The sequence below is a fragment of the Microcebus murinus genome, chromosome 17, assembly GCF_040939455.1.
Source record: "Microcebus murinus isolate Inina chromosome 17, M.murinus_Inina_mat1.0, whole genome shotgun sequence".
In the NCBI taxonomy this organism is placed as follows: Eukaryota; Metazoa; Chordata; class Mammalia; order Primates; family Cheirogaleidae; genus Microcebus; species Microcebus murinus.
Window position 1 is genome coordinate 28,167,308 of NC_134120.1, and position 26,377 is coordinate 28,193,684.

The window sequence follows — 26,377 nt, forward strand, 5'->3', positions numbered from 1 at the left end:
GCTCTGTCTCTGTGTCATTAGATTACATTATTCTCTAAAATGCTTCAGTTTAGTACTTTACATAAATATCAGATTATTTTTGGAGGAGTGGGTGTGGGTGGGAGTAGTAATAACGAGCGGTGGGATTTTATGCAGTATTTTAAACCTTTTGGGTTTTTTTTTTTTGTAGGAAATAGCCCCATTCTTTCTATAATTTTTCTTTTTCATAACTGACAGTCTCTGCCTCTGGCCAAATACCACTGACATTCCAAGGAGGGTGATATATAATATTGTCATATTATTCAGAGAGATAAATTTGATGATTTAATACTGAATTATGCAAAACAAGAAGCAGTTGATTTAAATTTAACTTTAAAATGAAATACTAAATTATGGGATTGTCTGAATAATAAAATGGAAATTTAAATAAAAATATATGCATGAAAAAAGCTACAAACAAAATGGACTTGCTTTAAAAAAATGATTGTTTTTAATCTTTCACCACTACTGTTGTATGAACATTTAAGATGCATTTGGTGATTATTTATTGCATGTACTTAATGAATATTCTATAAAGTCCTGAGAAGCCCTACATTTGCATAACATATGTTGATGGTATGGCCACTAATAAAGAAAAGGGGTCTTTGATATAAAATGCGTCAGGTACTTCCTAATGGTATCTTTAGTTTAATATTAAGTAAATGTCCATTTCTATAGTGAGGGAAGTATTTTACTATACAAAGGTCACCTACTAATTATAATAATTTTAAAAATTAATAAACAAGGCCCATTTGAGTCCGCCAAATATTTTTTAATTTCATCCCTAATTAATTTTATTAAGATTACAAGTGACTCAACTTTTCTGATCAAACGTCTTTTGTCCTTATACACACTGCATTTTCTTTGTATCCATAAAATGAAGAAATGACAAACTGTCATAAGCATTTATGTGCATAGGGTAGGGCAAACCTTTTATGAAGGCCACAAAATTGACTGAAAGAGCACTTAACCCATCATTACATATATATTCCTATTTAGAGAATTAATTTTTGAAGCTTATAAAATCATGAATAGATTTATAGCATGTAGATTGTAACAACTACAAAAATTTCTTAAAAGTGTCATTTTTTGTAATAATTTCTTGTGGTATCATCAAAAATTAAAAGATGCTTTCTTTATTCAGTAATTTTAGAAGTAATTTTAGTATCCCTTACAGAAGCTCATAAGATACAGAGTAGTATCTAGACCTATGTTAGGTTTTCAGGGAATGATTTTTCTTTTCCTGTTAGTTTTCCTGTTAGTTTTTCAGAGAATGATTTTTTTTTTTTTTCCTGGAAGAAGAGTGTTACATTTTATTTTCCTTTGTTTGACATTTTCACATTTCCTTTGAATGTCCTCATTCCCCATACGGTAAAGCTTGTTGTGTTCACCAAACCATTTTCTTCCTGACATACAAACAGCCTCATAGCAGTTACAAAGAACCAGTAACTAAGCTCTGATAATAGAATATGGATACAGTAATGTACAATATCCATAGCACTTTCTTCTCTAAAAATCCTGCCATGCAATCCTATATGAATTCTCTCACTTCATTCTTTTGCCAGTTGTTGTAAAGAATTCAGTGGAGACGTTGAAGGTCTCCTCAGAAATGTACCAGTGAAGGAAAAAGTAAGAAGGTAATGAAAAAAAAAACCTGAAGATATTGTTGAAAAGAGAGAGAAACAAAATCTGCCAATGCCTCCTGTTACCCCCACCACCTGACAATATTATACAATTAAAAAAAAATTATACTTTACTAATCTGACAGTAGTCAACACCCGTGACCTAATAACTCTGGGTATGTAATTGCTACAGATAGAGAAAAAAATGAAATAAACATGATATAAAACTAGTGTAAGAAGAAAACAAAAAATTGTGAATCAACATTTTTAAACTAATAAAAATTCTCCCCCCAAATTTAACATAGCAGTAAAATGTGACAAGAATCTTTACTGAATTAAATATTTTCTAATAAATGTGTGGAGATAAAATCAAATACTAAGCACAGAAAGAACTTAAAATAGAATAAGTAAACTGAGATGTAAGAAATTGAAGGAAAAGATAAAATCGTTTCAGAAACAAAGAACAAATTACAAAGTTCCCATGGAAAAATAGTTTGTAACAAAAATTAAGAAGACATTGAAGAAGGCAGAAAAACAACCAAGAAAATGAATGTGTGATTAATAATGGTAAAAAAAAAATCAGAAAATTTGCTATAAATGGAACCCAGGCAAAGAAAATTCAACAGTCTGAAAGGTAAAATCCCTGAAGATGAAAAACTGAAAATATATAAAACAACAACCCAATAGAAAATTCTAGAAAATAGAGAAAACATGAATCTACTTTTCAAAAAGACCCACCCAGCACCTGGAAAAATTCATTTGAAAACTATCAATTTCAAGACACACCTTAGTAAAACTGTTGGACTCCAAGGAAAAAAATCCTCAGAACCCCTAGGAAAACAGACCAAACAGTAAATATGGTTTAGAAAATTTAATTTGCATCAGACATTTCAAAAGCCATATACAAGGCAAGGCAATAGGAAATATAATTTCATGAACATGAAGGAAGAAAAATACAGACTAAGGATTTTATATCCAACCAAATGGTCTTGCAAGTACAAGGCAACAGAAAGTTTTAAACAGGAAAGAACACTGGAATTACCATACCCATGGATCCTATTGTAAGAAGTTTCTTTAAAAAAGGTAGATGTAATCCAAATAAGAGAAGACTGGAAAAATTTGGGCAAAAATATCTAACAATAAAGATGTATTATACTTCATTTTAAACCTTAGACTAAAACATGTATAGGGAAATAGGTAGAAGAATGTGAATGGCTGAACTTGCCTATTAAAAATAACCGATTACTAAATTGATTCTAAAAATTTAACACTCTGCCATATACAAAAGCCCCACTGGAAACAGAGTGATCTAACATGGCAAAAGCAAAAGAATTGGCAAGAGAAACCAAGAAAATTTTAAAAAGATAAAATAGCAATTACAACCATGATCAGAAAAAAAGCAAAAATTATTAAATGAGATAAAGAATGATACATTTTAATAATAAAAGCACAACTCACAATGCAAATGTTACAGTTAAGAATGTGCAATAAATAACTTAGCAATTATTTATATTTAGTGAGTTTATACATCATTCTCAATATACGATGGAACAGTGGTCAAAATATAAGAATATAAAAAGTTAAGATTATCATTACTAAAGTAGATCTTATTGATGCATATATCAAAAACTACTTGTACATTGAAAAAAAGATAATAGATTAACAAAGAAAAATCAGTAAGTAGAGATATTTAAAAAAATGCTCTTTTATCACAAGGCAACAGAAGTAGAAATTAAAGTAAAATAAAAAGCAAAAAGTTTATTCCAATTATAAATTAAAAAGATAATTATATTTATCAACTCATGGATGAAAGGAAAAATAGAAACAAAAATTATAAAATTTGTGAATAATAATATTAGAATATATAGGATACATTTAAAATAGAGATCAAAGTACAATTCATATCAATAAAAATTAAAAGAATGAAAATCAGCTGAGTGCAGTGGCTCATGCCTATAATCCTACCACTTTGGGAGGTCGAGGTGGAAGGATTGCTTGAGCCTAGGAGTTTGAGGTTGTTGTGAGCAATGATGATGCCACAGCACTCTAGCCCAGACAACAAAGTGAGACTCTGTCTCAAAAGAGAAATAAAAAAGATTGAAAATAAATAAACTGAGATAGCAAAAATGAAAACAAACAAACAAAGCACAACCAGGGAAAATATAAAAAAAGGCAAAAGCAGAAAGGCAATGAAAATAAAATCAATGGATAAATAAAAAAAATTATAGTAATAAATAAAAATTATAATTCTTTTAAAAAATCAATGATATAGACACACTATTAGATAAATCAGGCAAATAAGAAAAGAAGACATCAAACAAAAGATTGTAAAGGGAAAATAGTATTAATAAGTGTTATAATCAAAATTTAAAATATCATGAAATAAGTTTTCACATATTTTGGGAAATAAGATTGAAAACCATATTATTTCAATGTGAAATAAATTATTGCAAAGCATAAAAAATAAATACTTCCTAAGTTATTTTATAAAGAATGAAAAGCACTGATACCTCATCCTGAGAAATATAGACTGAAAAATAAAAAAGAATAAAAGCTGCAGACAAATGTTGCGTATGGATGATATAAAAATCCTAAATAATATATTAGCAAACAGACTCTAATAAATCATTAAGACAATAAGACATGATCAAATAGATTTCAGACACAGAATGCAAAGATGTTTTAATATTAGAATGTACATTGATGTGTCAACATGTTAATAGTTCTTTGGAAAAAATATGATTATTTCTGTTATACTGAAAAGACCTTTGAAAGAGTGCAACTTATATTATTTATTGAAGATTTCGAGAGAGTAGAAATGAATGACTACTCCTATAATATGACAAAATATATAAGTATACCACAATACTAAAGCCAGTAGTTTAGCATTAAAAAATAGCTATTCCCAATAAGATGTAGCTATTCCCAAAAAGTCAAATGTGATCAATGTCTCCACTACTATTTAATATTTTCCTAAATTAATTAACCAATAACTATAAGCAAGATAAATCGATTAGAAAAATTAAAAACTGAAGATTACTTCTATTTGTAGATGAAATTATAGTATACTTAAAAACTTCTAAAATATCATGAAAAATAACTGAAATAATAAAATAATTTAGCAAGGCAGAAGAGTTTAAAATTCATATGCAAAAATGAATAGTCCTCATACAAACAAATGATAACAATTGTAATTCACTTTGATACAGATACTCAAAAGTCTGATATCAGAATTTACCTGATTCATACACACAATTCTTTTTTGATCAAGGACTTTAACATACTTCATGATATCTACCCAATTATTGTGCTAGCCTCCATTATCCCATTCCTTCTTCAGCATTCTTATTCCTGTCTAATACTCATGGCCTGCTGCTGAGTTCAGCGATACAGTCTCAGATACATGAACTGCTAAATGTAGATTGCCAGTGATTTTGACAGATGTTCTGAATGTGCTGACTTAGCAGATTTCCTGACGTGTATAGAATAGAAGGGGTGTCCTGGGCTCATTGTTAAATTGTTCCTCCTTGAAATTTTCAAAGATGATTCTTGTTATCTTTTATAGAACAGCAAAGCCACAGCCAAGGTAAGTTCTAGGACAGACATTTGTGGAGTGTCTCTCCAGTACTGTCATGCCTACTTTCCTATCTTCCCTGAATATGCTTGGGCTGAATACATATTGGTCATGCTCATTAAGGTCTTGTCAACTTGGTCCATTAACTGATTCAGACTCAGGTGTTCAGAACTTTATAAATTACTTCTCAAGAAAGTAATTCCATTTCAAAAACATGTAAATGACAAGGAGGGGATATCTAAGCTGAATATTAGAAATACCTGAAAGGCAGATTTCAGCTTGAAGTTCCCAGATGCTCTCAAATTGCATTGTTCATGGATGCCCCAACATTCCAACCAAAAGGCTGAGTTCCCTGATTTATGCTGGCATTTTCTAGGGTGGTATTCTTACTTGAGACCTATTGACCCTTACCCATCTATCAATATTGTGTGCCTGTGTGTAAATAAATCCATGTTTTAGGAGGGAGACATAGACTTTTATTTTCATTAGATTTTTAGAACCAATTTATTTAATATTAAGCTATTATAAAATCAGTACAATTAAAATCTCTGAACAAAGAGACTGAGTTTTGATTATTTGAGCTCCTCATGGAATTGCTCTTTAGTAAGGAGTGGTAGAGGGTTTTGAGGGTATAAACCTATGTATCATAAAGCATATATCATTTAGTTTTAATCTAAAATCTGTATATTATAAAACAGATAAAATTAATTCCCCAGTCTGAATAATAGGCATTAAACAGATTGCTTCTCTCCAACATTGAACTCGATAGGTATATATATAGAAGAGATTTTTCAACTATTATTTGTTTACATACTATCTCCCCCAAAGAAAATGGGCAGCTAGAAGTCCCATAGGGTATCTACTTTGTAAAACACAAAAGAAACTTTTTACAAATCAATCTTTCTAAAATTATCTTTTGAAGTTCTGGAACAAAGCTCAGCTGGCTCCCTTTTCCTTGGTTCCATCTCAGTGGTAGGTCAGAGGATTTGAGAATTGAAGAACTTTTTCCAATTATACAATAAGCAGCAGGTTTCCATTAAGGCAGAAAATGCATCATTTAAATAAATGCTAGATATCCTTATAAATAAATGTAACAGTTAAATCCTGGACTGATCTGTCTACTTATGATACCAGTTCTATGGCTCTCAAGTCTAACATCCAAATATATCTACCAGTTTTAAAATGTTTATATATATTTTCCTTACATTTGTTCTAAACTTCTTCAGTCTCAACAATTTCTTCCCAGATGTATGACAATTCCCTTAGATCATAATTATATACAATGTTTTCTAATGCTTCTTGATAGCTTCCATGATTATCATATACTGACACCCAGTATGAAGAATTTAAATGTGTGGATTGAATAGTGTGGCATCTGAGCAGAGATACTGATCTTTGTTATTATTTCTAATGAAAACCAGAGCCAGACAGTAGTTAAAGTAGTAAAAACAGATTTTATTCAGAAACTATTGTAATAGGAGAAAAAAAGACTTAAATATAGAACTGAGCCTAATTTCAAATACAGCAAGCACTAACAAGAATTTATCACCAAGAAGCAGGATTGGGGTCAGTGGATGGAAAAATTGACTAAAAGGAAACATCAGAGAGGAGAAGGGAGATTTGTGTTAAATAGATTTATTGGTGTTGGAGCAAAGGGAAAAACTTCCCCTTTGTCTTTTGAAAGTTTGCTGAAAAATCAACTCACATAGGGTACATTAATTAGAGAAAAAGTGTACTGTTTTCTGAGCCCCATTAAGATGAACACAGAAGCACAAAAATTCAAGTCTAGGTGGGAAGGTTCAGAGTTGACTGACTGAAATTGGTCAAGGAGTGAGTCTTTGCATGATACCATAGTGAAGAAGATGAAGGTCATCCTAAGCCACAGGATACAGGAATGCTCATGGATGGAAAGTACTCTAGTTAAGTCTGAGAAGAGTAGCAATTTGGCCATGGTATAAATTGATAGTGAAATGTAAGATGAACATGCTTTATGAAAGATCACATATGCTAGCATGTCATGTTAAACATTATGGTCTTTATCCTAATAGCAGTTGACATTTGAGAGATATTATTTTTTTAAAAAACAAGAAATGTGGTACCATTGTGAAAGGTCTAATGAAAGGAAAAGAAAATAGTTATATAGAAAACAGTTTTGACTCTAATATAATAGAGATTGTCAGAAGAAATATAAGATTCTGAACAAGAGTAATAGCAAAAAGAATCAAGATGTATTTAAAAGATATTTTGAAGGTGAAATTCAAAATTCATGATGTTTGAATGAAAGATGTGTGAGAGAAAGGGTCTAAAGATATCAAAATTTTAGCTTAAATAAGTGATTCCCATAAGTTGGACTTTGAGGCTTTTAATCACATTGGTGGATAATACTTCTATGTTTTGAATGGAGTGGAGTGGGAATATCCTCATTTTAGTTTTAAATTTACTGAATCTAAGATATTAAAGTTGAAATGACTGACTAACCAAAACTAATTGCTCACATAAGGCAAGGTTTCTGACCTCTGTGTTCTAATTGGGAATAAACCAGTCAGGGACTAAGAGATAGAGGCAAAAAGCTGAAAAAAAAAAAAAAGCTGAAAAAAAAAATTGAAAAAGCTTTAAAGCTGGAAAAAAAAACTTTTTCAAATGCTTTTAGATAGCCACTTAATAAACTTGTTGCTTTTAGTCTGTTTACCTGAAATATTCTAACTCCTAAGGCTATCTGCAAAGAATGTTGATTTGCATTTCAAAAATTTGCCCAAAGCTGTCAAATTGAGTAATACATTCATATAGAAACTTCTTTTGTCCATGTGAAGCCAGGAGGTAAACAATTGTTAAAGCATAAAGCAGAAATTCTCTTCCACTGGGTCAGTGCCATTTCTTTTCATTTCTCAGCAGGGTTAGACTAGTGTTGTACATGTCTATTGAATTTAACTGAGTCTTCCTGGCTCTCAATATTTCCTAAAGTGCGTATACTTGCTAAAGAGAACCAGAGCTGGACAGTAGTTAAAACATTAAAAATAAATTTGATTCAGGAACTATTGCAATAGGGAGAAGAAGCCTCAGTATAGAATTGGGCAAAATTTTGAACACAGGAAGGACTAGTGGAGATTTATAGACAAGGAGCAGGGGAGGAGGAAAATGAGGGAGGAGAGGAAGGGATTCCATCTGTGGATGAAAAATTACTAAAAGGAGACAAAAAAGGTAGGAGGATTTTTGCTACACTGACTTAAGAGGATTCTTGCTGAAGGTAGGCCAGGGTGATGACAGATATCAAGGGTGGGGGATTCTCTCAAACTGACTCACCAGGATTCTTACTACAACTGGGCTATGCAGGCTCCATTTGGATACAAAGGTGGGGTCTAAGGTTGAGACCCCTAATAGGGATGAGGGCCTAGTGGATCTTGATCAAAGTTCAGTCAAGGAAAGAATCTGTCCACAAACATATGTGCAGAAGTGAGAATAAATAAATAAACAGAATTATTATATAGTAATTTCTCCAAGTTTTTGGCTTTACTTCAGAGTTCCTTTTATCTTCTAATATTGGAAATTCACATGAGTAAACTCTCTACAACAGAAACATTGCAAATGTTTTACAAAATTATAGATTTGGAAATAGTGTGGAGAATTTAGAATTACGGAAAAAAAGTAATGAACAAAGGTTACAAATAACATAGATTAGGCAAAATAAAAGTAACTGAAATAATTTTAACTATGAAAAGTTAATGGCCAAAAAAATAATTTAATAACATAGATTGATAGCTAATAAAAACCTCAGAGAATGTCTCCTTACTTTTTAGATAAAAAAAGTTAAGTCCCAGAGAATAGGTAGATCCTTTAGTGGGAAGATATTCCCCATCATTATCAACAGTTTAACCAGAGCAAGTCAAGAGGGACTGTAAAGCTAGTTATGTTCAAGAACTTTCTTAAGTTTATTCAATGCAATGATTATTTAAATGCACTGAAAATTTGAACATATTTATTTCTGAAAAGTTTCTGGCATTATTTGGCACATTTTTTCTCTCTAGAACTATGTCTTAATTGTTATCATTTTGTGACTCATGTGAAATTAAATTAGTCATTCATCAAATAAGTTACTCATCAGAACCTATTAAAAGATTGGTGAATTACACTAGCAAATCATAACTTATTGATGAATTAGTGAGCTGTTACTAAATTAAATTAATTTTTCTCTTTCAGCAATGACAATGCAGTTTATTAGTCATCAGTTCCCTGATTATCATGATCCTACTATAGGTGAGTAAAGTTACTTTTCTCTTTTAGCTCAAATAAAGACACTGTAAATATGTGGCTTACAAATGCTGTCAATATTGATTGAGAAAAAAATATAATTTGCACTATTACACAGACTACATACACATAAATATATAATATATAATATGTAAGCTACCATAATTGAAGCTTCAAGAGACAGTATTTGTCCTTGTTTCTTGTCATGTATTCTGGTATTTTCTATTCCATTTAATTTGCTTCTGATACATAATGACTGGAATGCATTAAGTTGATCTTGGTATCTACTAATGGATATTTGCTCGCATTTGAAAAACTGTTCTATACAATAAAACTGATGTGATTATATAGTATTTGGTCATTTGCCCACTTTTGTCAGTCTCTAAATTTTCTACCGTGGAATTAGTTTAATCATGTTAAAAGTGCATTTGGAAAGGTATAGGTGTAATTTTATCCACCATCCTTATCTTGAAGGATGAGGAAACTGACATCTAAGCTGTCAAAATATTGTTAGAGCCCCAAATCTAGCCATGTTTAATTCCTCCTACCCAGTTTTCCTTCTACTATAATATACTACAGCAGCATTGCACCCGGGAATAAGTTTTCTCCCTCATTCAAAGCACAAAAGATGTGTCTAAAATTGCTTTATTCATTCAAAAAACTGAATCAAAAATTGGTTGGAAATTCTCAAGCAGAGTCTGCCATGGTATTCTTTATCTAGGAACATATTGGAATTGAAAACACATCAAACGTTTTCTCCCAGAGAAGGATGTATATTGCTGCCAGACCCCATGTGGCTGGCTGCTTGCCTGGATGATGAGCTCCTTTAACTACTTTTCGTCACTTACTCTATTTATTCCTTCTATCTAAATGTCTCTTGTCCTCACCCCCATAGGTAAGACTGCCTAGTTTCTATTCTGCTTATTAAGCAATTTTAATTTAACATCCCATTTAATTATAATATGTTACCCTATACATATGACTCCTGTGTTCCTTTCTGCTAAGAAGGAATATTTGAGTGCTATTGCTGAAAAAAAAAAAATGTGCTTATTTTTAAAAGTCTGGTAATTCATTAAGACCACCTCATCAATTGAAGTGAATTGGTAAGATTTAAGTATACTCAATTGATATATTGTTAACTGAGAAGGACTTCCACAGGGAATTGTGTTTTGTTTCTGAAGAGGAAATAATCACTTTGTAAAGTTTTATAAAGCGATTAGCTGAAAACACTTGCTGATAATTCTCTAAGCCCATTTTCAAAATATCTGAAATCTAGAATGCTGGTAGCTTTCCACCACCCTCTATGAGTTATAGAAGAGGAGAAATCTCCAGGCAAAAGCTCTGAATCTTTTATCTTGCTGAAAAATTCAATAATACATCATTTGTGAAATCACAAATTCACTCTGTTGTCTAGTATTTTCTGTTATTCTTAAAGCTTTCTATATATTGGTGTCTTAAAAACTGGCTACTTGTTTACCAGACTCTCAAGTCTAATAGCCTGAATAGGGCAGGAGATGTGAATAAATCATAAATGACTCCTTCAAGAGGAAAAAATGAGAAGTATGTGATGATGACTCCTTTAGATAGCCACAAGGCACATCCATCACTTGAGATTAAGCTTGCTGGACATTCAGTACTAACAGATAGCTGAAATCATACCTTTATCTGGCTATAAATAAAATAGTGTAGAGGAAGAAGTTTGAAAATGGAAACATGGAGTACTTTATTACTTTCAATTCGATTTTCCCATCATTTCATTTCTTGGCCTTTCTAATCAGAACATTGTTTAACACTTTTCCATTGGTATCCTGTTTGAGAAAGGTAAAACTACCAAATAATTTACTTTTCACCTGCTTCAGCTACATAACTATAACTCAGTCTGGCTGACTTAATGACCCCTCAAAAGGAAATTCATATTAGTGTAACTTGAAAATCATACAAATTATAGAAGAATACCACCTATCAATGATACTTATCTCACAATTTGTATAGCAAATAAATATTTCTCAATCCTTGCCTAGATCTGTTTGTCATCCTATTGGCTGAGGTTTTTAAATAGCTTTTATCTGAAATATTTGAGGGATTTGTATGGTTTTATTTTCTTCCTTACATTCAGCTTAGAATTATTTTTCTTTCAAATCTACATCAATTCTGACAATTTAGGATCCCGTTGTCACTGAAAAGAGTTAGATATATTATTTAGTTCAAGTGTCCTTCCCAAGAAGTGATTGTTGTCATTTATTGTTAACAGTTTCAAAGTCAGTAACTAATGAGTTCAAGTTCTGCAAATCCACAGAAGATACCTACGGAAGGGATATTTAAATATACTGATTCTATTTCTTCATGTGAAAAGACTTCATGCAAAAATTAAATTAGTTTCCTTATAAAGGTACTAAATCTAGATAAATTCAAGTTTTAATTTAATCTTGAAATGGAGTATCTCTGAGCATTAGACATTGTGCTAAGTACAATTTGATTTTTCATAGCAAAATAATTACGGAAATAGTAAGTAACATTTCAACCAAAGACTTGATGTCTAGCCCTTTATTCCTAATAAACACATATGCCATATTTAATTAACGATAAATCATTAGAGATGACCATTTTATGATGCAATTCAATTAGCAAAAATTTAAATGCCTTCTCTTTGGAAAGCAATCTGCTTGTCCTCCAGAACAACAACAAAAAGATTAAAATATCACAGCTTAAGCACTCAAGAGATTTTCAATTTAGGAAAAGGAATTAAGACAAATACACAAATATTTATAATATCTCTGAAGTCAGTTGTTACTGTAAGAAGGCAACAAAGTGCTTCTTTGAAGGAGTTTTGCAAAGATGAAGAGATAGGTTCCTGGCCTTCTCTTAAGTTGTATTCACTATGATCTAAGATCACCGTTTCCTACACAGTTTTGAAAACCAAGAAACTCCTGCCATCTGTTCTAGAATTCAGAACTACTTTTTTAAGGAGACATGTCAGAGAAGTCTGGAATTCTTGAAGATTGTTTGAGAAAATGACCTAGGACAGTTTGTTGTGATATGCCATTTTAGTCTCATTGTAACTTGCTTGAAGTTAAAACTCTTATTGTACATAATTTTAATTAAATGTGAATTAAAAATTGAGTTGTTGACCTTTATTCTGCAATAGAAGATGTGGTCACTGTCCCTAAAACCAAGAATATAAATATCAGTTTCTAATTTGTTGATTGTATATTTTAGTCCAAATTATTATTTAATGATATCCTCGTGTGTTGAGAATTGTTTCTGTTCATGTTTATTGGTAATCACAGGAAGGCAAACCGTGAGCATAGAAAACCAGATCATTTCACTCGGCAAATGAATACAGATGAAAACAAGACATAGTTTTAATTAGTTTGCCCTGAATAAGATATATTGGCACTGGATAGAAAATTCTGAATCCTGAAATATTTATTTTCTTTTAATTACAGATTATCTTAACTTTGATTATGTTGTATATGTAATTAGTGATTACCTCCCACTAACCTTAAAAGCATATATGTGCATGTGGGTGTCATGTATCATTTTAAACATTGGATATATAGAGATAAAAACATAGTCTATGCCCTCAAAGCACTCCCAGACAGGTGGTGTAGATAAATAAACAAATGAAACTATGAATAGAAAAGCACAGGGTGCTGAAGAAGGGTAACATTGGTATATCTCGCTTGACCTGAAGGATCAGGGAATGTGTTCTGTCAAAAGACAAAATTACAATAAATTTAACTTTTATTCATAGTTCATGACTTGACGCAGCCTCTATTCTACAAAATATTAATAGAATGAGAGCCCCCACTAGGCAATGACAGGACAGTGGATTTTGTAAGACCAGGACAAGGAAACAGAACAATGGAAAAATAAATACATAAACCTGAGTTGTTAACATCAGGTCACTTCGGTTTATTTTTTTGTAGGGTTAAAGTAGAGGGTGCTTCCTTATTACACTAACTAGGGTAAACTGGAATCTCCTGTTTGCAGGAAAACTGGTCTGTTATGAGATTTATCTTCTTCCTTAAAATTTCATTTTGGTTTCATGGCATTTAACATGAGTGACCTCATTTTGGTTTGGTCTGGTCTGCTGGGACTACTGCAGAAACTCAGTCTCAAACAATGGCCTGCCATAAGATTGTTTGACAGTGCAGAGCAGATGATATCTGAACTTATTTTAGAACGATGCATAGGAATTAGGCAAGTAAAAAGGAGGGATTGCCAGAAAAAAAAAAATATATATATATATGCCCCTAGACAAGACAGAATATCATGTGATAGAGATGAGACATTTTAGGAACCAGAAACCCTACAAGTGACATAGATGCCATGATATACAGGATAGCAAGAGAGACTTAAAGACATTATCAGGGACCAGATATTTAAAGATCTTGTAGACTTGGGTAAGGATTTAGATATCTATGATTTTTCTTTTGTATTCTTCTCCGAGATAAAGATAAATATTACTGATAGCTTATTTAACTTTTCTATTAGATAGTTCCAAAGCAGAAAAAAACTAAATGTGCCCAAATTTTAACCAATACTTGATTTTCTCAGGTAGACTTTTGCTTCCTCCAGGATTCTTCATCATGGTAAATTATCTTCATCCTTACTTGCTGTAACCTTATTCTAAGTCACCCCCATCTCCAATTGGGACGAGCTCTTTAAATTGGTGTCCTCACAGAACCAAAAATTATCTTTAAAACCATACATTAGGACTATTTTATTCTTTGTTTAACAGTCCCCAGTATTGCATAAATTTTAGGATGAAAAACAGAATTCTAAGCATAAAGTGAAGACTCTTGTCCTCTTGCTATCATTTATGTCGTCAGCTTCCACACTTGCCACCTGCCACTCCCTTCTTGGGCTTCAACCACATCCTCCTTCTTTTAGATCCACAAACTAGCCATTCCTCTTTCTGTCACATGTATTTTCAACCAGAATGCTTTCACCTCTCCACCCTACATCTTTGCCTGGTTAACTCATACTCTTTTGTCAAGTTTAATTTTAAATATTGCTTCCTTAAGAAAGCCTCTATTGATGACCCAAAATCAAATAAGTCTAACAGTTCTTTTTTCTGAATGCATTAAAATGACCTAAGGTCATTATATTAATACAGCACACAATTTAGTTAAAATCAACTGGCCTTAAGTAGTTATCTAATTGTTTCTTTGGGTTCCTTTCGCTTCAGAAAGAAAACAGCTTTAATAAACTAGGAATAAGTTGTCTCTTTATTCTATGTCTTCCCATACATTTATTCACTTCTCACAATGCCCAGAAATTCATAAGACCAACACATTTCCAGCTATACTTACATACCCTATTTTCAAGGAACACATCTTTTTGTAATTGACTCAACTGTTAATGCTTTACCTTTTTTAGTGTCTTAGATTTCCAATTTCACTTACAAGCCATGAATACTGTGTAATACACTCATCTGAAAGATTTATATTCTTTCTTGGCAATTGGTAAGGACTATAACAAGCTCTACAAAAAAAAAAAACACAATAAAATGCCATATATAAAGTTAAGACTTCCTGAATGATTTGGGAAGTTGAAAAACCAAGGACCTCATATACGTGGCAAAATACATCAACAGTATGGACAGTTCACCTGCAGATAGCCTCATGATTAGTGATCGTTAGACAAATATGAGACAAATATACCACATTAAGTACACGTTTCTCAGTATCTCTGGGAGTATAAAAACTTTCTAAACTGAGGAAGTTAGAGAAATAGTGTGTTTGAATTACATAAAATGGTGGACTCAGTGTCTAAAATGTGTACTAATAGAGTCATTCCTTTGTGCCACTAGAAAATCCCTGTTAAAATGGAAATGTTCAGGGGAGAGTTAATGCCCAAAGCCATTAAGCATCATTTAAATATTAGCATAGATTAATGTATCCAATTATTCTAGAGAGCAAACCACAGAGCTGTGGTCTGCAGAGCAGCACTGAAGGGATAGCTATGGGGTCTGGAGAAGGGAGGATAGAACTGGGTAGAGTAAGTGCTACCGTATAGGTCTTGATGGAAATCAAGACTTACAAACTGAACTTGTAGAATGACTCTGGACTGTCTGAACATGGTAGAGTAGAAAGATAATTAGTATGGACCCAAATAGATGGGATGTTCAATTCTGCCTTCATGCTGGCTGCTTATTTTCTTTCCAGACTCATCCTCTAACATCCTCTTGTTTGCTATGCACCAGCCACACTGATCTCCCTTTAGTTCCTTAAATATGCCAAGTGGCCTCTTCCCTGCCCTTGGTATTTTGCCAGTGTACTTTCCTGAATCCTGAATGCCTTCCTTCTGCTCTTTACAGGACAAGGTTTTTCATCCTTTAAGTCTCAGTTTGCACATCACCTCATCAGAGAGGTCTTTAATCTCCTTACGTAAGTTAACTGCTCGACATATAAACACGCCCATAAATACACATGCACCCACCCCCACACATATGTATGCATAATATACAGAGACCTATATAAGCACATGGCTTTCTTCTTTAATCATAGTTATCAAATTCTGAATTAAAAATGGTGGATTTTGTTGTTGTTCATCTTCCCATGTGAGACGGAGGTTCCATGATGGCAGGCAACGTGTCTGCTTTGCTCACTGAATTTTACACAGGACCTACCACAGTGTGTGGATTATTAGGAATGATGAAAACATTTGCTGAATAAAAGAATTCATGAATAACTTTGGTGTCCTTTTTTCCCTCTTATCTAAATTAGATTTCTATGATCATGTAATTTTAGACCCCTTGGCCCTCTTGTTTGGTGTAGTAAACTAAGTGTTATCCAGATTAGAGCCAAACCTTTGCTTTTTATGTACTGCATTGGGACCTCTGAGCATGACTATGCACTCTGGTCTCACTCTAAATGTATTATGCTTAATTTTAAAGGAGCTTTTAACGATGCCTGGAAAACACATTCAGGTCATAGATAACACATTCTCTCATTCCCTTAAAACCAGCAACTTCTCCTCTCATCTTTACATTTTCACCAATGACCTTGATTTCTACTTTACTCCAAAGCTATGGAAACAACCCAAGTGCCCATCAATTCATGAGTGGATTAATAAAATGTGGCATATGTATACCATGGAATACTACTCAGCTTTAAGAAACAATGGTGATATAGCACCTCTTGTATATTCCTGGATACAGCTGGAACCCATTCTACTACTTGAAGTATCTCAAGAATGGGAAAACCAGCACCACATGTACTCACCTGCAAATTGGTATTAACGGATCAACACCTAAGTGGACATACAGGAAAAACATTTATCGGGTGTCAGGAGGGTGGGAGGGGGGTGGAGGGGATGGGTATATACAACTACAATGAGTAAGATGTGCAATGTTTGGGGGATAGACACACTTGAAGTTCTTACTCAGGGGGGGAGAGGGGCATGGGCAATATAAGTAACCTTAACACTTGTACCCCATAATACGCTAAAAGAAAAAAAATGCAGTGAGGAGTCACTATGCCCTAGTTCAAGACTTACATAGTTCCAGTAATCAAGACTACATGTTATTGGTAGAGGGGTAAACATATAGATGAAAAGAAGAAAACAGAGAATGAATCCATAAAGAGACCACACAAATATGCTCAAAAAAAAAAAAAAAAAGAAGAAGAAAGAAAACTGAAACAACCAGAAGACAAGTTTCCAAAGACTTTCATCCAGAAGATACTTCCAAAGCTACCCACCACTCCTGAGCTCCACTTGGCATTCTCACTTATAAATGTAGATGACCTATCAATGCTCCTCTATGAGCCAATACCACCATTTGCATTCAGTATATCTCATTCTCTCTCTCACTCAAGAATCTTGTTCAAACCAATCTCTTCTTTTTTTAATGTATCTTTTCCCATCATCATAAAACTTGGTGTTTTCTTACATCCTAAATATTAAAAAAAAAAATCCTTTTTTTACCCTGCCTATCTAACTTCCAACCCATTTTTTCCATTTGCATGCCTAATAAACATCACTAAATTACCCTGTCCAAAACTGACTTTAGTTCTTTCCATCAAAAAAATGAAAAAATAAATAACCCTTTTCCATCTCTAGCCTTCCTTATGTATATGATAATTCTATCCTAGGTTCTTGTACCTAAAACCTTCTACTCTTCCTTGATTTGTCTCTTTCTCCACACTACATAGCCTCAGGAAATCCTGTTGACTGTACTCTCAAAATATATTACTACCACTACTGCTACCATCTTGATATAAGCCAGAACCTCCAGCCTTTATTACTATTCTAGCTCTCTGTTTCTACTCTTACCCCACTCACCAGTTAATTTTCACTGTAGCAGAGTGATCTTTTTTAAAAAAAATATGCTAGATTATGTCACTCTGCTCAAAACCCTCCAATAGTTCCCCATTTTACTTGGAGTAAAAGATAACTGCAAAGGTCTATAAAGGCCTGAAGAAGGACAGTTTGCCCATTTGATTTTATTTCTTACCATTCTCCCTCATTCGTTTGATTTATTTTTAAAACAATATTTGTGTAAATTTATAAGGTAAAAGTATAATTTTGATATATTGCATAGTAGTGAAGTCAGGGCTTTTAATGTATCCAGCACTAGGCTTCTTGTTATTTCTGGAACATGCCATATAATTTCTTGTGTTGGCATCTTTGCTCTTGATTTTCACCTTTCCTGGAATACTCTTTGCTTGGATGCTCACAGAACTAAGCTTGTTACCTTTTTAAAAATTTATTTTATTTTAACAGCTTTATTGAGATGTAATTCAAATACCATACAATGCACCCATCTAAAATGTACAATTCAATGACATTCAGTATTTTCAGCTGTACAACCATCACCCCAATTTTAAACATTTTCATCACCCCATAAATAAAGCAACCATACCCCATTTCTTCCTTCCCTCAACCCCTGGTAACTACTAATCTACTTTCTGTCTCTAAAAATAGTCTATTCTAGACATTTCATATAAATCATACAATAAGTGGTCCTTTGTGATTGGCTTCTTTCACTTAGTACAACATTTTCAAGGGTCACTCATGTCGTAGCTTGTACTTCATTCCTTTTAATTGCCAAGTATTATTTCATTGTGTCGATATACCATATTTTGCTTATCCATTCATCAGCTGATAGACATTTTGGTTGTTTCCACTTTGGGCTATTATGAATAATGCTGTGAACATTGTGTACAAGTTTTTGTGTGGACATAGATTTTATTTCTTTTGAATATATAGCTAGAAGTAGAATTGGTGGGTCATATGATAACTCTATATTTAGCCTTTTGAGGAACTGACAGACTGTATCCAAAGCAACTACACCATTTTACATTCCCACCAGAAGTGTATGAGGCTTCCAATACCTCCATATCCTTGCCAATACTTATTATTTTTGTTTATAGACATCATAGTGGGTGTGAAGTGATATTTCATTGTGCTTTTATTTGCATTTCCGTGATGGCTAATGATGTTGAGCATCTTTTTATTTGCTTTTTGGCCATTTGTACATCTTTTTTTGAAAAATGTCTGTTTGGATCCTTTGTTCATTTTTTTAATATTTCATTGTTCCTATTTATTTATATAACCACTATTTTTCTCTTTATTTCATCATATTATGGGGGTAAAAATATTGATAAGGTCACATATATTTCCCTTGCCATCCCTCCCCACCCCCGCCCGTGTCAGAGCTTCAAGGGTGTCCATCCTCTAGGTGGTGCGTATCACACTCATTGTGCAAATATATACCCTTCCCCTCCTCCCCCTCCCAGCTTCCCACCACCCTATAAACGTTTTTTTGTTTGTTTTGTTATGTTTTTTATTTTTTTTTGACATTTTGGTTGTGTTTTATATCTTTGCCTCTCGCTTACAGGGGTTAGAGGTAAGCCCCCTCCTTCACAGTTCTCGCCATATCCCTAAGATGTGGGTCTCCCCCCACCCCCGAATCCCTGGTGAGCACTACCACCATTTGAGCACCATAGTTTTAATCAATCAGTACCAATTTGATGGTGAGTACATGTGGAGCCCTAAACTTGTTACCTTTTTCAGGTCTTTACTTTAGAGTTCAAATGCCTCCTTGCACTGACCACTACCAGAACTCCTGACTACAGTCACCCTCTTCTATTTATTTTTTTCCTGTAACACATATTACCTTCTTACTTTGAATACAGTCACATCTGTCTTCTTTAGCTAGAATATATTAATAAATGCTGTTTTAGTCATTGAAGTCTCCCCAAAATCTAGGTCAGTGCCTGATTCATAGCAGATGATCAATAAATTGAATGAGTGAATGACTAAAGTACTTACTGGCCCTTCAACCTTGAACAAATTAACATACATTGCTGACCTTTCTTCATCTATAAAAATGAGGCGATGACATTATTTCCCATGATGGCTATGTGAAATAATGCAGATATAATTGCTTCACACTCTGTTCAAGAAAAAATGAATATTGTGATTTCCTTAGTAGGAATCAATTGAACCAGAAGATAAAAATGGTTAAAAGGAAAACTGTCAGGAAAAAGCCACCTGGACTTTGTGCTCTTTTTTGAAGTCCCAGAAAAATCTATCCATGAAAGATAGCAAGGCAATAGTAATGTCAATTTATTAACTTACATGGAGATATTACTGTCACTACAGCTGGAATTACTCAGAGTACTTGTGATTATTATAATTTTTCCTGTGGCCAAACTACATAAGGAGAACAAATCATAATTAGAAATCTTGATCCAATTTACTATGTGAAGTCTCTATCAAAAAAATGGACATAAGCAGCATATTGTCTCTATGACAGCTGTCTTACGTGGGAATATAAAAGTTGCCTGTTAAGTATTGAATCCATCCAGAGAAGTTAAGAGAACTGAAAATTTAATGATGTCAGGATAAGAATGTTTGGCACATCCTCCAAGACTATGTTGGTCTTGTGTGGAAGACAACAACATTTTATTCTTAGCCCCCAAATAGACTACAATGTAGATCAATCTCAGAAATAATTGAAATAACAGTTCCATTTTCTCAGCATTCATAATAAATCAATCCTCTTTTTATGAGACATTATTTATTTATATATGCAAGCACTATCTTATTCCTATCAGTTCTCCAGGTTAGGGCAATTCTAACCCTTTCAGGTCACTTTACCTATCAATATTCTGACTCAAATCTATTCATTGTTTAATAACTAATAAGCACCATGTGGGCTGGGCACTATTCTTAGAGCTGGGCCATAGCCATGAACAGAACAAAGCCCATGCCCTCATGGAGTTTATTACATTTCAATGTGGGAGACAGATAATACAAACTTGCCAATAAATACATAAAGTCAGGAGGTTAATTCTAGGACACTTTTAAAAAAAATTATAAATGCATTATATTTGTACATTTGTATTTATATATTTGTACATTTGTATTATATATACATTTGTATTTGTATATATATGTATATATATATCTATATATCTATATGTATATGAGGTACATGTAATATTTTGTTATATCCATAGAACGTGTAATGATCAAGTCTACATAGTTAGGGTATCCACTAACTTGAGGATTTATTATTTATAATATATGTGCTGGGGATATTTCAAGTCCTTTTTTTCTAGCTATTTTGAAGTCTACATTATTGTACCTATAGTCACGCTACTCTGCCATCAAACATTACCATTCATTAATTTTACCTAACGGTTTGTACTCATTAACTAATCTCTCTTCATCCTCTTCTCCCTGTACCCCAACAAACACCCTACCAAGCCTCTGAAAACTATCATTCCACTCTCTACCTTCATAAATTCAACCTCTTTAGCTCTTATGTATTGGTGAGAACATATGGTATTTATCTTTATGTGCCTAGCTTATTTCACTTAACCAATTTCATGACCTCCAATTCCATCCATGTTGCTGCAAATGATAGGATTTTATTCTTTTCATGGCTGCATAGTATTGCATTGTTTATATATATCTTGTTTTATGTATCCATTAATCTGTTGATGGACACTTAGGTTGATTCTATATCTTTGCTACTGTGCATAGTGCTGTAATAAACATAAGGGTATATGTATCCCTTTGATATATTGATTTTTTTTCCTTTGAATAAACACCCAGTAGTGGTATTGCTCCATCATATAATAATTCCATTTCTAGTTTTTTGAGAAATCTCCATATTGTTTTCCATAATGGCTGTACTAATTTACATTTACACCAACAGTGTATAACAGTTCCCTTTTTTCCACATCCTCACCAGTATCTGTTATTTTTGTCTCTGTTATAGTAGCCATTCTAACTGGAGTCAAATGTCTCCTTGTGGTTTTGATTTGCATTTTCCTTATGATTAGTTTTATTGACCTTTTAAAAAATATACCTGTTGTCCATTTGCATGTTTTCTTTTTAGATATGTGTATTCAGGTTCTTTGTCCACTTTTTAATGGGATTATTTGCTTTTTTGCCGCTGAGTTGTTTGAGTTCCTTGTATTGTCTAGACATTAGTCTTGTCATATGAATAGTTTGCAAATATTTTCTCCTGTTCAACAGGTTGTTTCCTCACTCTGTTGATTATTTCCTTTGCTGTGCAGATGATTTTTTGTTTAATATCATCTCATTTGTCTATTTTTTTTTTTTTTTTACTGTACTTTGAGGTCTTAGCTGTAACATCTTTGCTTAGACCAATGTCCTGGAGAGTTTTCCCTATGTTTTCTTCTAGTAGTTTTATTGTTTGGGGTCTTACAGTTAAGTCTTCAATCTATTTTGAGTCAATTTTTGCATATGGTGAGAGATAGGGGAGTAGTTTCATTTTTCTGCATATAGATATCCTGTTTTCCTACCACCATTTATTAAACAGAGTGTCCATTCTCTAACATAATTATTTGACATGTTTGTCAAAAATCAGTTGCTATAAGTATGTGGATTTATTTCTGGGTTCCCTATCATATTACATTGGTGTATGTATCTGTTTTTAGACAAACACCATGCTGTTTTTGTTATGATAGCTTCATAATATATTTTAAAGTCAGGTAGTGTGACACCTCCAGCTTTGAATTTTTTGCTCAGGATTTCTTCAGCTATTCAGTCAGTCTCTCTTTTGGTTCCATATAAATTTTAGGATTGCTTTTTCTATTTCTGTGAGAAATGTCATTGGTATTTTGATGGGGATTTCATTAAATCTTTTGATGGCTTTGCACAGTATAGTCATTTTAACAATATTAATTATTCTGATCCATGAGCATGAGGTGACTTTTCATTTGTTTGTGTACTCTTCAGTTTCTATCATTAGCGTTTTGTGCTTTTCCTTGTGGAGGTCTTTCATCTCCTTGGTAAAATTTATTCCTAGTTATTTTGTTATCTTTTGCAATTATAATAAATGAGATTTTTTTTGGTTTCTTTGTCAGCTAGTTCATTATTGGTGTATAAAAATATTACTTAGGTTTGTATGTTGATTTTGTATTCTGAATCTTTATTGAATTTATCAGATCCAAGAGTTTTTAAGATTTAGGTTAGCTTTTAGGTTTCTCCAAATATTAGATCATGGCATCTGCATAGAGGAAAAATTTGACTTCATCTAATCCAATTTTCTGTCTTTTACTTATTTCTTTTGCCTAATTATTCTGGCTAGAATTATTAGTACTATGTTGAATAGGAGTGGCAAAAATGAGCATCCTTCTCTTTTCCAGTTCTTAGAGAAAAGCCTTTCAGCTTTCCCCATTCAGTGTGATGTTAGCTGTGGGTTTTTCACATATGGCCTTTATTATGTTGCATTATGTTCCTTCTTTGCCTAGTTTGTTGACAGTTTTTATTATGAAGATATCTTGAATATTATAATTTTTTTCTGTATCTATTGAGATAATCATATAATTTTTGTTCTTCATTCTGTTCATGTGATGTATAATGTTTTTTGATTTGTGTGTATTGAACTATTGTACCCCTGGTATAAATCCCACTAGATTTTATATATATATATATATATATATATATATATATATATATTTATTATATATAAAATATATATTATTTATATTAAATATATACTGCTATATATAGTAGTACATATATAGTATATGTACTACTATAAATATATACTAAATATAAATACTATATATTATATATATATATAGTGTGTGTGTTGATGTGCTGTTTGATTCAGTTTGCTAGTATTTTGTTGAGTATTTTTGCAACTATGTTCATCAGAGTTATTGGCCTGTGATTTTATTTTTTTATTGTGTAATTGTCTGGTTTTGGTATTAGGGTAATTCTGGCTTCATAGAATGAGTTAGGGAGAATTTCCTCCTCTTCAGTTTTTTTTGGAATAGTTTGAGAAGAATGACTCATTTGGAAGAATGATTGAAAGTTTCTTTCAGCACCTTGAATATGTTATTCAAGTCTCTCCTATCCTGTAAGGTTTTTGCTGAGAAACCCGCTGTTAGTCTGATGGTGGTTCCTATTCTGGTGACCAGACATCTTTCTCTTGCTGTTTTTAAAATTCTCTCTTTGTCTTAATTTGGAGATATGTTTAACTTGAGTTTAATCGTATTTATTTATTTCATTTGCGATTATGTCCATGTATACTTAAGTTCTTGCTAGCTCACTTGGTATGACTTTTAGAAATACTCTTACCTCTCTAAAACAAAATAAATTAAATTTTGAATACGGAATTAGTTTTGGGGCCATGGAAGGCACTTCTGTAAGTAAGCATCCCTAAAGCTCCAGCTTTATCAGTGTCATAGCTCATTGGCCTCTGAGATGCCCTCTGACTCTTTCCCATATCCCAAAAATGCCTTTGGCTACCCAACCACTCCAAATGGTAAGGGAAGGATAGAGGAAAGGGAGTTAGAATGACAAGATACAGTGATCTGAAGCAAGTGTGGTTACTTTTACAAATTTTACAAAACTATTTGACCTTGTGCCCAAATTGGTAGGGCACCTCCCTACTAACTTTTCAAGGAGGAGGAAAAAAAAAAAAAAAAAACAGGAAGAAAGTTCACATCAGCCTAAACATAACACTGCAGTGTACTGTTTTACTCTTGTAGTGTGCATGTGTGTGCCTGAGGTTGCAATAAGGATTCAAAAATCCACTGACAGATATGTTATAGTTATAAATGTATCCCGAAGTAGAATACTTTATACTTTACATTTAAAAAATAATAATTACATGAACTGGGATAGGTAAATGTACATTTTGTTAGCTCTTTTCAGGTATGCTTAAATTAGCTTTCATATCGCAAGTTGCTTTCATCAGCAATCAGCCAATTTGTAGGTCATACCTGTATGAATACATTTTTCTCACTCTAATTATTTATATAATTAGCTTATTAAGAGCCAATAGAATATCAAAAGATGTCTTTAAAAATAAACTATTGAAAAAATACAGAATATAGATACAAATCATTTGATTTCATATTAAATCACCACTAATTATAATCACTGAATAAGTAGAGGAAATTTTGAGAAGTATTTCTATTGTAGGCACACTATTTTCCTAAAGTCATCTATGTCTACATGACATGACAGAATTGGTTCATGTCTGTTTAATTGTTTATGTTGACCACAGGTAATTTTAATTAGTGAACATCCAAGATCATCTTACAGTCACCCAAATTAATAATATCATTGATTTATTGTAAATAATGTAAACCTTCCACAACTAAAGGGTAGACCTACCATCTTACAGATGGAAATCTAATAAATCTGGCTTTAAAATAATGTGATTTCCAGTTGTGTGTTCCCGGGGAGATTTCCAAATTTCTACATCTGCTTTATTGGACTTTATTTTTTCAACTGAAAAATAAAATAACAACTCTATCACATAAGTCTTCCATGAGGATTAATTGAGATAATAAATAGGAAATGCATAGCACAAAACCTGGCATACTTTAATTATTCCATAATTCCATGTACTAACTACTACTGCCATGTAATGTAATAAAAAAGTATTTTTATTATTTTTTCAATAGAGTTGTCAGATAGTACCACAACCAATGAAACTCTAAGTTAATGATCTTGGATGTTCACTAATTAAAATTACCTGCGGTCAACATAAACAATTAAACAGACATGAACCAATTCTGTCATGTCATGTAGACATAGACGACTTGAGGAAAATAGTGTGCCTACAATAGAAATACTTCTCAAAATTTCCTCTACTTAGTCAGTGATTATATTCAAATGATTTATATCTATATTCTGCATTTTTCAATAGTTTAATTTTAAAGACATCTTTTTAATATTCTATTGGCTCTTAATAAGCTAATTATATAAATAGAGTGAGAAAAAGGTATTCATACAGGTATGACCTACAAATTGGCTGATTGCTGATGAAAGCAACTTGCGATATGAAAGCTAATTTAAGCATACCTGAAAAGAGCTAACAAAATGTACATTTACCTATCCCAGTTCATGTAATTATTATTTTTTAAATGTAAAGTATAAAGTATTCTACTTAGGGATACATTTATAACCATAATATATCTGTCAGTGGATTTTTCAATCACTTAGTGTAATTTAGATCCATTTACCTATGTCATACGTTTAGAAACTGGTAAAACTAGGCTCCAAATCCACATTCGTTTGACCCCAAAGTCAGAGCTTTTAACAATTGCCTCCTAAGTTATGGCTTCTTCAGCAGAGACCTTTGCTATCAGCCACGGCTGATTCTGCTTAAGGCTTTTTAATTTAACTAATGTAATTTTAATGTAATGTTGGCATGGTTCCTGGTGAATAAAGAGAACAATATTTTGACATTTCACATCAAAGGTGGCGCTATCAATATGTATTTACTCAGCATGAAATGAGGCCATGGAGAGAAATATTTGATTAGTCAGAGTCATGTGAATAATCAAATTGAATCACCTTCCTCCTGTTAGAATAGCTTTTATCAAAAAGTCCCAAACAACAGATGCTGGTGTGAATGCAAAGAGAAAGGAACACTGATACACTGCTGGTGGGACTGCAAACT

The 26,377-nt window shown here is 32.7% G+C and overlaps 1 protein-coding gene across 1 annotated transcript in view; it reads left to right on the forward strand.

The window, feature by feature from the left end:
* RIT2 (Ras like without CAAX 2) overlaps window positions 1–26,377 on the forward strand; it is a 339,847-nt gene that overhangs the window by 61,934 nt on the left and 251,536 nt on the right. Inside the window, exon 2 of the mRNA XM_012790300.3 lies at window positions 9,409–9,465. Within this exon, the coding sequence (XP_012645754.1) occupies window positions 9,409–9,465 (57 nt within the window). The remainder of the gene's footprint in view (window positions 1–9,408; window positions 9,466–26,377) is intronic.